The sequence below is a fragment of the Lepidochelys olivacea genome (assembly GCF_965140295.1).
Source record: "Lepidochelys olivacea isolate rLepOli2 genome assembly, chromosome: 1".
Lineage (NCBI taxonomy): Eukaryota > Metazoa > Chordata > Testudines > Cheloniidae > Lepidochelys > Lepidochelys olivacea.
Window position 1 is genome coordinate 254,673,967 of NC_140411.1, and position 13,323 is coordinate 254,687,289.

The 13,323-nt window shown below is 40.6% G+C and overlaps 1 protein-coding gene across 1 annotated transcript in view; it reads right to left on the bottom strand.

The window, feature by feature from the left end:
* NUAK1 (NUAK family kinase 1) overlaps window positions 1-13,323 on the bottom strand; it is a 59,823-nt gene that overhangs the window by 21,919 nt on the left and 24,581 nt on the right. Inside the window, exon 2 of the mRNA XM_084611048.1 lies at window positions 7,557-7,677. Within this exon, the coding sequence (XP_084467174.1) occupies window positions 7,557-7,677 (121 nt within the window). The remainder of the gene's footprint in view (window positions 1-7,556; window positions 7,678-13,323) is intronic.

The following is a 13,323-nucleotide window of genomic DNA, read 5'->3' on the forward strand; positions in this document are numbered from 1 at the left end:
TAACACCTGGGCTGTGACTTGCAAGCTGATGGACTGATTGCCTCTGCATAGCTCCTGTGAATGTTTGGTGCACAATGTGTTTTCACTGTGTTTGATTTATTATCTGCCATCCTCTGCCATTCTGAAGCTCACTCCACTTCTGAAGTGCTTCTACACTTCTGCTGCAGCTGGCAATTTCAGGGAAGCGGGTTTAGCTAGGACAGATTGCTCCAGGAATGCTCCATGGATTGCTATTGAGGAGGAGGCCCGTTCATGAAAGGCTGCCCTGGACTGCTCCTCAACTGCTGATGAGGGTCACGGAGCATGAAAGGTTATTTATTCATAACAGCAGTGGGACAGCTACGCATAAGTCCTTTGAAGAAAACAATGCAAGCAGTGCAAGTTAATCAAGAGCAAAAAACGGAGAATTGTCAATCTCAACAGATGGACTGGGGAGATAAGTCGTCAATAAGAAACCAAGAGACATGATTTGTGTAGAGAGAAGCGAGGGGCCCCGTTGTTATAGGACAGAAGGAAGAATTACTTGTTAGAACCTGTTTGTCATTTTTATTTTTGAGTCATTGACTTTGCATTTATTTAGTTCCAACACCTTGTAGGCTGGGTGATGTTGGGGGGGAGGGATAGTTCAGTGGTTTGAGCATTGGCCTGCTAAACCCAGGGTTGTGAGTTCAATCCTTGAGGGGGCCATTTAGGGAACTGGGGCAAAAATTGGGGCTTGGTCCTGCTTTGAGCAGGGGGTTGGACTAGATGACCTCCTGAGGTCCCTTCCAACCCTGATATTCTATGTTGGGAGAGATGTAGCAAGGCCTCAGGAAGTGGTGGAGAGAGCACCACAGTAGGTAGGGGAAAGGGCCACAGTAATGTATCGGTAGGTGGAGGGAGCACTGCAGTAACATATAAGGAGGGCGGGGGGGAAGTTCTACAGTAATGTATCAGGAAGGGGCAGGAGCACTGGAGTAACACGCCAGGAGGGACAAGCTATGTATCGGGAGGTGGAGGGAGCGCTGCAGTAATGTATCAGGAGGTGAGAAGAATTATTTTTCACTGAGCTATAAATTTGTTTCAGTCTTCCCACTCCAAAGAGCCTTTCCTAAAAGTAAGAGCAGAATTGTGCACAACGAGCAAAAAGTGCTTAAGTTCAAATATTCAAATATGTGTTGCAGCTTCTCATTCTCTCTTCTTTAATTTTCCTGTTAATTCTAAGGGAAAGGTTTGTTTGCTAAAACGAAAGCTCCATGTTTCTGGGCAGATAATTGAAACCAAATCCCTTGGCTTGGGAGCTCACTGAAGAATACAAATGTAAAACTGGACATATACTTAACTTCTCAATACCAAAGATATATTTGAGCCGAAATACATTTTGTAACATCAACAATCGTTCTCCATCACACTCTGTACTACTATAGCAATAATTCCTGGACGTAATCCCTCTACTTAGGGCTTGAAATGATGACCTCAGCTTCTATTCAGAGCTTTACAACTCCCAGATAGGACTGGCAGTGCAGAAACCTCTCTCTGCTCAGAGCACTGGGAGTCTATTACACCCAAAGTGATCAATATTCCCCTCTAGGAACACAAGAGTTACATTTCTACAGAAACCCTATGGGCCAAATTCTGCTATTGGATGAACACAATTCACTATCCATTTAAAGAAATGGGAGTTACACAAAGTATTCTACCTGAGTGTAGAATTTAGCCCTAGATATGTGAAACACATAAGAATATGCCTTTGCAAAGACTGGTCAAAAGGACTCAGTGACGTTGTGGACATTTTTTTATTAGGATAGTTTTCCTTGGACTTGTTTGACTAATTTAAAAAAAAACCTTGATCCCTTTGTTCTTGTGTTTACCGAATGCTAATTCAGGCTCAGCAGGAGTTTGTTTGTTTGTTTGTTTTAAATGGACTACCTCCTCATGGGCTGATTCCTTTTGTTTTATATGTAACCTTGGGGTAAGAATTTTAGTTTGTTGGTTTAAGAGGGGCAGCCAATCTCCCTTCCACTGGAACCATTTGAATTCTCCTCATGCCTTTGCTCTCTATCAGAGCAATCTCCTAAATTAGTTCCAGTATGTTGACATTCCTTCCATCTGGTGTCTTTCCATTCCACGGTATTTTTATTACTCTCCTAACAGCCGCAGACAGAAGTACCTTTCCTCTGCTACAAAGTGCTCTTTTATTAAAGGTCAGCCAAATCAAAAGAACAAGCAAGTTTATCTTTAATTTTAGGCACATGGGCTGGAATAACCTTTCATTCAATAAAATCATTTAAAGTCCAATTGGTACACTCATGTTATAAAGGACAAATTATTCCTCAGAAAGACACCTGAATAATGGGAAATAACTTCTAAGAATTATAGCCTAACTATCTCATCAGTTCATGACTATTTGGAAAAACAATGTGTAGCTCTTTGTTCTAAAGCCCCAAATCAGTATCTTCAAGATTCAGAGTAGCAGCCGTGTTAGTCTGTATTCGCAAAAAGAAAAGGAGTACTTGTGGCACCTTAGAGATTAACAAATTTATTTGAGCGTAAGCTTTCGTGAGCTGTAGCTCACGAAAGCTTATGCTCAAATTTGTTAGTCTCTAAGGTGTTACAAGTACTCCTTTTCTTTTTATCTTCAAGATGTTATTTATTAGTTTATTGCTATATAATTTTTAAAAATAAAGAACATGGTGGGCTTGGGTAGCCTTCCTCTTTCAGGGTCCAATTCAGCAAAGTATTTATGCACATGTTTAACTTTAAACATAAGCTTAATTACCATTGAAGTCAATGGGATTTAAAGCACATGCTTTAAAGTTAAGCATGTTCTAAACTGCTTTCCTAAATCACAGCTGTATACAGTGGAAATGCAATGCATTTCTTCTTAAATTAAAGGAATGTAGTTAAGATCCTGTGATAATCGTTTTAAATCAGTCTGTGGGTTAAAAATTAATCCCCACTGAGTGGATTAAATCAAAATGAGAACCATACGCCTTGCTGATATCAATTGTATGTATACATGGATGAAGAAACATAGAATTTGATGTTTCACCATTTAAAAAGAAGCGGAGAAAAATGTGAGAATCACTAAATCAGCCATAACGTTTAAGCTCTCTGTTACACTATTTTATCCCAATTTTGCCTGAGTGAAGAAGAGACTTGCTAATTACATTTTTAAATTATGATCGCTTTGTAACCTCAGACAAGCAAGCATATGCCATGAGGTGGCAGTTAGAAATTTGTTTTTATTTTTTAAACATAATGTAGCCTGAGACCATGTTAGAATGTGATTTGAAATTGCCAGTGTTCTCAGGAACCTGAGGGTTCATCTCACAAGTGGTGGTGTTTAGGTGTTAAACCATACTCAATACAAGGAAATTCATGTGGGTGGAGTATGATAACCTAGGAGTTAAGTTTGTTTATACTTGTTTCATTACTAATCACTAGACTATAGAAAAATCACTTTATATTCTTGGATGTTATCAAAAGAAAACAATGGAAATAATATACTTGAAGGTCAAAAAGCTATATAAATAGAGGAAGCCAATTAGCAATGTGGTTAAATGGTGTCACCGTTGAAATACTTTCCTTGGTTAAATTTTAAAAAGAAAAATCTCAGCTTTCTAGTTTTTATCATTCATGTTAAGCGCTCAGTCCCGCGTGTGCTTCACGCTACAGGACACCTATTGACTTCACTGAGTTCTCCACACAGAGGCTCACATGATCTTGCACTCAGTTCCATTTTGATTCTGTCTGTAAAAATGCAAGGTGGAATTGACTGGCAATGACTGAAAACTAACCGATCATGTCCTGTTACTGTTGCAGAGGCATGATATGAAATGTTAGATTTAACATGTATTTGTAAATAAGACAACTATTATAACTAGGCAACATACACCATCTTTGTAAATATATGTTAGATTTAAAAGGTTTTACATTGAAGTTAAAAGGTTTAAAAGAACTAAACTTATTTCGTGATTAGCAAAGGTAGGAAACCTAATTCAAGTCAGTTTACATTTGAAACTTACACTTTGTGGAGATGTGGGAAGAATCTTTTTATTCTCTTTTTTATTAATCAATGCAATTGCAAAGAACTAAGGAAGTGTGTTTTTTAAGGGAAATGCAATTTTAGTACTGTGATGTTTTAAAGGAGCTTGACTCTTCAAGGTGCTGAGTGCCTTGGCCCCAACCCAGCAAAGCACTTAATACATGCTTTACTTTACGTACAGGAGTAACCAATGCTATTGACTTCAATGGGCTTTGCATTGGGTTCATAATCTTATATTTCAGTAGGGAAAATCTTTGTTAAATAATTTCCCCGGTGTTTGCAAACAATGTGTTTACTTTTTTTAAAATAACCTGTCCTTTTCATAAATGGAGGAACTTCTCTGTTTGTATTTACTGAAACCCGGGACAACACCCGGGACACGCAATGGAAACTCTTACACAAACACTGTACGTCACCATGTAGAGACCCATGGGCCTGATCCTGTGCATAACGTTACCCCCATGAACAGTTTTACACATGTGTAAGTGTTTACAGGATTGGGCCCTATACGCTCCCCATGTTTTAACTTTTATAAAATAAAGTATTGCCAGATGGGATTTTTTTTTTCAGTCAGGCTACCCATGGAATAATATGTTTGCTCTCAAAGGCTTTAGATACCAAGTCCTGGAGTTTGCAAGGGGGAGAAAAGGGGGTGGAGGGTGCTTTGCTTTCTGAGTTAAAATTTATGCCCTGAAATCAGAACACTTCTGGCAAAGTCAGCTTCATCTATTCAGTCCTTTTCAAGGAATTTAAAGTCACTCAAAAGAACACTTCCCTTCCAGCTGCACTCTAAAGATTGCCAATTACAGTCCTGCTTGAGAGGATGGAATTTCTTCTGACTCAGAACTGGAGGTCTACCTCTTGCAAATAGCACATGAGATAAATTCATTTTGATTTGGGTACAAAATGTATCATTAAACCAGAAAGCCTGTTTACATGCATTTGGATTTGCTTAGCATTAAAAACCAATGGCTTATGTTTATATTGAGTTGACAAATTCAGAGGTTAATCACCTTTAGCCAACAAGGTCAAAAGGATACCAAAACATGGATCCCATTTCAGGAAAACATGTGTTTTTGTAAGTACAATTCAAAGATCTTTTAAAGATCTTCCAGACGGACAGAGCAGTACTCATTCTAGCCAGACTCCGTGCAGCCCTGCACCTCTGTTTATGGATTTTAGGGCGTTTGATGGCAGTTCAAATCTCTTCTTGAATACACACAGCAAAAGAGAAATTATAAATAGACAACATAGAACTAAAACTAACAATATAACTATAATCACTTTTATGGCTTATTCATGAAGATGGCTTTGTAATCTAGGCCCTGATGCAGCAAGCTACAGTACCAGCCTAATCTCGAACATGGAAGTAGTCCCATTAACTTCATTGGAACCACCTCTTATTCTTAAAGTGAGACACATGAAGAGGTACCTTTCTGATTTGGGATCCTAATTATTCTGCAGTATGTAACTATTCCCCTGGTGAATATGGCTATGTCTCAGCTGGTCTGCTCTGCACTTCAGTACCCATGGTATGATGTCAGGTGTTGGAGAATATTTATTTTGGCCTCCTGGAGTTTGTGAGGCTACAGCTGTCATGCCTCTGTTCCCAGTGCCACATGATTGATTTTATAATGGATAGGATCACACTGTCCATCTGAATTCCCATTGCCCTTCTCCACAGGCCATGACTGAAATACAGAGGGTCATGCCAGACTGCTTTAGTTTCTCAATAATTATTTTGTTTCAATAACAGAGTAGCTATTTCACCAGGGATAGAAGCAAATGGTAATGGAATGAACACCTTGAAAACCTATAAAGACGAGAGGAAACCTGCCTCCAGCTTCCATGTAGAAAAGAGTCACTCATGCTTAAGGAATCACAACAGAATAAACAGCATGGGATCTCACTGAGGGTAACACTGTCATGTGCCATATGCACTTTCACTGGGAAGGAAGGGGTGAAAAACCCTGAACTAAAAACCTGTCTTGGTTCTGCTGTGGGAAGAGATCATCTTCAGCTAGAGCCAAGGAACTGAGGGTTGTAGGGGAAGGTTTTGCTTCAAGGTAACTTTAAGTTATTTTCTACTTTTTAAAATCTTTCTAACTCTTTAAAATGTTTTAACTCAGTAAAATTATTTAAAGCAGAGCAGGGGACATAAGAAGGCCACTTGGTCAAAGCACTGTAGCATACCTAATTTTTTTAGTTCCAGTGCACACTGGAAATAACTTTTGCTTCATTTGCAACCCACATGCTGACACAGCATCCCTCCCCTTTTCTGTTCCCAGATCCTGTTACGAGTTTATTCCATAAAAAGACAGATGAATTCATCTCCTTTCAAGTAAAAGAACATGCTTTTGAATAACTCAATATGTGATATTGTAACATTATTCCAAGCCGGACCTTGTTTTAATCAGTCAGATCAACTCTCAGAATGGAGTTGCCATATACCTATCATCACCTAGCCTGTACAGCGGGTGTGTAGAGTTAATACTTAGGGCCAAATTCAGGTGCCTCTTCCCAATATAAGCATGTGAGAAAAGAAGAGTGACTAAGTGGGGCAAAGCTCCCTCAACACATTTGGAGTTTGCACTCTACAGGTCCTCTGTGGCTCAATTCCTACTCAGGACCAGACAGCATGTACACTTCCGAACCTGTTTAGCTCTGGCCAGGACGTCACAGCCTAAGGAAGGAAGGAAGGAGGAGCTTCCACTAGAGGCCACTATTCTAGGCTGCCTTTTACTTCCAGCTCCTCCCCAGAGTCAGTAGCAGCCCTGGAGCCAGGAACTATAAGCTGGAGAAAGCTACCAGCCCCATTGCCATATGCTGCAGGGAAAGGAGCTAGGGAGCAGGAATGCAGAGCCAAGGGAAGGAGTTGGGACTGGACTGGAAGACAGGAGTGATGAGCTAGTGACTGGGTTGGGAGCAAGGCTTGAGAAGTCAGTGAGAAGGTGAACCTTGGGTTCAGGGAGGAACGGGGCCTGGGAAGACAGCCGTCAAGAGGGGCTGGCAGCAATGAAGGAAACGGTGTGAGGAGACTAAGACTGATCAGGTGGGCTCCAAGGAAGTTAAAGCAATGAACTATGTGAGGAATGGTTGGGGGTTTCAAAGAGTTTAAGACCAGAAAGGATGATCAGATCATCTAGTTTGACTTTCTATGTGGTTGAGGGGCATGAACTGAAATTGATTTTATTTTGTTGGGGGGAGGAAATGAATTGGAGTGGGAGGGGGGAAATGAAATTGATTTTCTGGTTTGGGACAGGGAAAATTGGATGGTTTGTGTGACAGCTCTCCTCACACTCAGACAGAAGCATTTCAGCCACACATTAACAACTTCCCCCACGCAAGGAATTCCTGTGGTTGCTAGAGAGGTGGTGTACATTTGCAAAGTGGAATACGATTTGAAGGGGAATTGGTGCACAAAACTAAGAGATGGCATAAGACCTAACCTAAAAGCATATAACCTAAAAGAAAACTAGGTCTGAGACAACAAACAGTACAGACGGTGAAAAGAATCGCAGTCACTAACCTTCAAATATAGTGATGATATGAGGATGGCTGAGGGATGACATGATTTCAATCTCCCGTCTGATATGAACCATATCTTGTTCATCCTTAATTTTGTCCTTACGAATGGATTTTATTGCAACCTATAAATTCAGGAAATCGAGCATTACTCTTGGAACTGAACAGATGCAAATAATCTATTAGGAGAGTTCTGAAAATAAATACAGATGTCAGATGCTGGCAGAATGTGGAATGACCAAAACAAAGTTTTAAAATACATACCCCATGCCCCCTCCACTTCATTACAACGCGTACACTCTCATTACTGCAGTGAATCACATTAAGTTTTGAGACTTTTATTTGTACAGCTTTATCTTTCAAAAAAGGGTGGGGTTTTCAAAAGGACTCAGCATTGGCCTAAATCTGAAGTCAATGGTAAAGCCCCCCATTGATTTCAATGAGAACAGCATTTGGTCAGAGTTGATTGTTTTTGACAATCTCACACAAAAGCTTTAGCCCATTCCCCTTACAAATCCTATTAGTTTTTCAGAGAAACTTTAGGGTACCGATATTTTAGGGTACTGATAACAAAATATATTGGGCCAAGCTCACACAATAAGCACGATATTAATACAAGTTATTACATGATGAGCTACAATACAAGTCCTAAGTCCTGAGCAGGCCTAAGTAAAAAATAAAGAAATCCTTAATATTTGCAGCCACTGCCTTGAAAATCGCTCTTGTATAAATCCTGTACTTTCATGTCTTATACAGCACTTATGCAATCACTCCAAAACCATATCCTTCCTGCATCCTTCCTCAATCAGCTACCTTTCACAAGCACATCGTGTGACTGGGTATCTTTCCAAAAAGCTGGGTGGGAACAGAGGAAGTGATAGGTGAACTTGCAGCACAAATTCAGATTCAAAAAGCCCTAGCAAGTGTGTGAGTTGCCTGTGAAAGAGAGGACTTATATGAGCAAGCTCATAAATAATTGCTGAGGTCAGATCATGCTACAGAAAAAAAGCATAAATCAACAATGGGAAGACCCTGATAGGGGGAATACGCATTTTGAATAACAGCAAATGGCAACACTGACTTTATGATCACAGATACTTACCCCAAATGGTTTTTTTTATTTAAAGCCAGGGCACAAGGAATACATTATCAGCTAGTTTAAAATCAAACATTAGCCTTTTGTCTAACATCATTATCCTCCAATGCTCCTCCAATGACCTTGTTCCTACTATGGAGACCACCCTTTTGTGGGTGAATAACACTTTTGTTATTCCACAAGCTTATTATAACATGGAACTTTCCTGAGAAAACAATTTGCCTTGTGAAAAAGTATTTAGGTTTACAATGCTCCAGTCTATTGTGAAACACTGTTTGCATGTATCAATAATTGTGAATGGCATTATTGGTGCCTTTTTAATTATTATGTGTAGCATCAAGGACATTGGAGGGAAAGGGAAAAATATTAAAGAATATTAACATGAACTGTGCTTAAATGGGAACTACAGAGTCCCCAAATTGGGAAGGCATCCCTATTCAGCAAAAACTTAAGCACATGATTAATTTTAAGCATGATCCTAAATCCCTCTGAAGTCAATGGGACTTAAACTCATGCTCAACTTTAAGCATGTGCTTACACGCTATCCTGATTCAGGGCCTGAGTGAACAACAGAACACAGCAGGCAGTAAAGGATGAGGGGAGTCATATCTAAAAGCTAAACAATTCTTTTCTGCTGCTTGACCCAAACATTTGGGATCGAAGTTCGAAAAGTAACAGTGCAAAGCAACGTTTTCATCTCGGATTCACACCTTTCCAGTAAAGGTAAGAAGAAAAAGTCCTCATCAAAGATATTCCAAGCAGAGGGCTAAAGCGGCTAACACTAGCAGACATCGCATGATTTTTCTCTCTTTCAATTTTTCTGCACTTGGGCAGGCTGTAAGTGCATACCTTGTTTACAAGGAGGATGTGGGTGGCTCTTGGAGCAGCACACGCATTCCTGAAAGTAAATTTAGACACGGGTAGAAACATGCCTTTTATCAGTGGTTCTCATACCAGGGCCACTGCTTGTTCAGGGAGAGCCCCTGGTGGGCCGGGCTCCCACTGGCTGCGGTTCGCCGCTCCAGGCCAATGGGCGCCGCGGGAAGGGCGGCCAGCACATCCCTCAGCCTGCGCCGCTTCCCACAGCCCCCATTGGCCTGGAAAGGCAAACCACAGCCAGTGGGAGCCACGATCGGCCGAACTTGCAGACGCGGCAGGTAAACAAACCGGCCCGGCCCGCCAGGGGCTTTCCCTAAACAAGCGGCAGGCCTAGTTTGAGAACCATTGCCTTTTATTATAAGACAGTCTTGCACTTGGCTCTCAAGAAGAATTTAAGAAGGATTTTATTGTCAAGCATATAACAGGTAGCAAATTCTTCATGGGATGATGATTTAATTGAGGATTGGTCCTGCTTTGAGCAGGGGGTTGGACTAGATGACCGCCTGAGGTCCCTTCCAACCCTGATATTCTATGATTCTATGATTCTTCACCATTCTGGGTCAGGAAAGGAATAATGGCATCCAGGAGAGCATGACAGCCTGCCAGCATCCTAACTCTATACTTGACAAACAGGAAAATTAACTCTCATAATTAGTTTCTATTTTAAACATGGAAGTATATGCTTTTTATATGAAAAATACACAACAGTGGTTCAAATTATAAAATCATCGGACTGGAAGGGACTGCGAGGGGTCATCTAGTCCAGTCCCCTGCATTCATGGCAGGACTAAGTATTATGGTTGCATATAGACATTAAAATGTATCTTTGAACTTGCCTTGGAGTACAGTGAGATGTGCTTCCTGTGGCTAAATTTTTCAAAAGCACGTAAGTGACTTAGAATCCTAAATCCAATTTCCAAAAGAGTCTTAGGCACTTAGGAGCCTGTCTCACTGACTATCACTTTCTTTTCTAAGTGCTTGTCACTTTTGAAAATGGGAATTGGGGTCCTAAGGCTTAGGCTTAGGCTCTCTTGAAAATTTTACCCTGTATGTTTAAGTCTTAGACCCATTGAAGTCAATGGGAGTTTTGCCACTGATTTCTTAGGTCCAGGAGTTCACCCCATATGAGGGAAGAAACATCTCTCATGCAAATCAGTAACACAGACTTTGACTTCTTCACCTGTCCCTCAGGCTCTTTTGGTCTCAGTGACTGATACTCAGGAATACAGGGACAGCTCCTCAGCTGGTATAAATTGTTATTGCTCCACTGAAGTCAGCTGATGATCTTTTCTCAGAGTATTTATGCACATTTTGGGTCATATTCTGCAATTCTTAAAGTGAGCATTAGCTTATTGGATACTACCTGTGGAGTGAGGTACTGCCCCTTAATAGGACTCTATGCATATTCCGGTACTACTCAGTGTGAGTGAGGGTGGCAGAATCTAGACTCTTATGCTAAGTAGGAATAATATTGATTAGAATTTACATATCACTTTACATGTTCAAAGTGCTGTGCAGATATTACCTAGTTAAGCCTCATAACACTCCTGAGAGATAAGAGGGTAAGCTTTATTTTCCCCATTTTAACATATAATGAAACTGAGACTGAAAGGTGGCGTGCCTCTCCCAAGAACAGGTACTCCACAATGTGGATCATGACACTCATTCTGTCTCAGACATGGAAGTCTACTTTCCCGCCCAAACTGCTGTGTTAAGAGGAATGGATTGCTCAGGGAATTGGGGGATTATTAGATTCTGACACCCTCACCCACTGTGAGTTTCACTTTCCTCCATGAGGAGCTCCGCTGAGATGAATAGGGCTACTCTACATGAGTAAAGGCGTCAAAACCTGGCTCTAATAGAATAAGGAACATTTCACTTGTAGGTCATTGGATCAAATACAGCCTAGGTTGATAATGATTGAATACTGTTACCATCTGACAGGTTTCAGAGTAACACCCGCGTTAGTCTGTATTCGCAAAAAGAAAAGGAGTACTTGTGGCACCTTAGAGACTAACCAATTTATTTGAGCATAAGCTTTCGTGAGCTACAGCTCCACAGTATGCATCCGATGAAGTGAGCTGTAGCTCACGAAAGCTTATGCTCAAATAAATTGGTTAGTCTCTAAGGTGCCACAAGTACTCCTTTTCTTGTTACCATCTGATGTCTGTTTGGTGTCCTATACAAGTATGGTTGTCTGCCCAATTCCAAGTGGATAGACTCAATATCACAAAGACTAGCAATCTTGTCAGCAATCTCATCTTAAAGACCAAGTATTGACTGGGCGTGGACACGGATCTTTCCCCCACAGAGGCAGTATCCCAAGTTGAGACTGCACACTTCAGACTTACAGTGTTCAGAAGGTTATATTGACATCCATGGTGTTGCTTTTTTGTGGATAGAGAAAACTTCAGTCTCCAAAACTGTCACTTTCACCAGCACCAAATTCACACAGATAGGATCAGATCGTCAGCTGGTATGAACTGGCACAGTTCCACTGACTTGAAAGAATCAACACAGATGAGGATCTGGCCCAATATCTTTCAGTTCTATTGTTTTTGAAGTATTTCATTGCAACATGTTCAATGGTTTCTCTTAAGTGCCATGATGGCATTTTAGGAAATTATAGTATATGTCACTGTTTTGGTCTCAGTGAACAAAACAAGATCTCTATCTGCTTGTTACAGTATCAAAATGTAAAACAAGTCTTTTCTAAGCACTCTAAATGCTGCTAACGGATTTCTGTTTATGAAATTTATTTTACACAAAAATACATTCAGGAAAAAAGCAGCTTTTCTAAAATGTGTTTATTCTTTTAGCACTAGAGGTATTGTAGGCTGCATTTGTCAGATTGCATTTGCAATCTTAATTATGGGACTGATGCCAGAGACTGTACATGAGGAACCTGAAAAACTTAGGCCTAAGAAGTTATTATCTTAATTGAAAAATACATTTTAAAAAGCACTTATTTGTTCATCCTGCAGATGCCTTTCTTTGAAAGCAACAGATCTATTCTGTTCATCATCACAACATGTTAAGTGTCAAAGTACATGAAATTTGGCAGGATAAAATACAATATGCATTTTATGCCAACCTTATCAACAGGACAACCCAGTTCTAGTTCTGACTGCAGAAGTGTGATTAGCCCCTATGGTAATCCCAGAAAACGGTACATGATTCTTACCACACTTTTTGTTTGTGTTTTGCTGATTTTAAAACATTTCTAGCTTTATATCTCAGGATATGTAATTATGGTATTTTTGGTAACTTTACTATCAGAGCAGTTTAATTTTTCCCAGCCTCCTGAACTGATGAGATGTGTTGGGTAACTAAGAACCCTAGTTGCAGACACAATAACATATCTGGTTTGTAATAGAGAGATACAAAGTCTTTCATTCCTATGTCACAGGTTCAAGATCAATAGAGACAAAGGCCCTGATCTTGCAAACACTTAAGCACATGGTCAGGGCCGTCCCTAGGGGAGTACGGGGCCCGGGAAGGAAGTGACGAATCTGTCACTTCCGGGGCTGACCCGGCACTTCTGGGACCGACTGCGCCAGCCAATCGCACCAGCCCGTGGGGCCTCACCAAAGCGCAGAGTCGGAGCAGTCACTTCAATTCGCCATACACAAGGGACAGCTCTGCATATGGCTATCTTTATGCATGTAAGTGGTCCCACTGACTTCAGTGGAACTATTCACAAGTGCAAAGTTAAGCATGTGCATTTCCAGAACTGGGTCCAAAAGCAGTTGCCACAAGATGGCTTTTTTGGGGACCACAATAGGATGATTTGGTC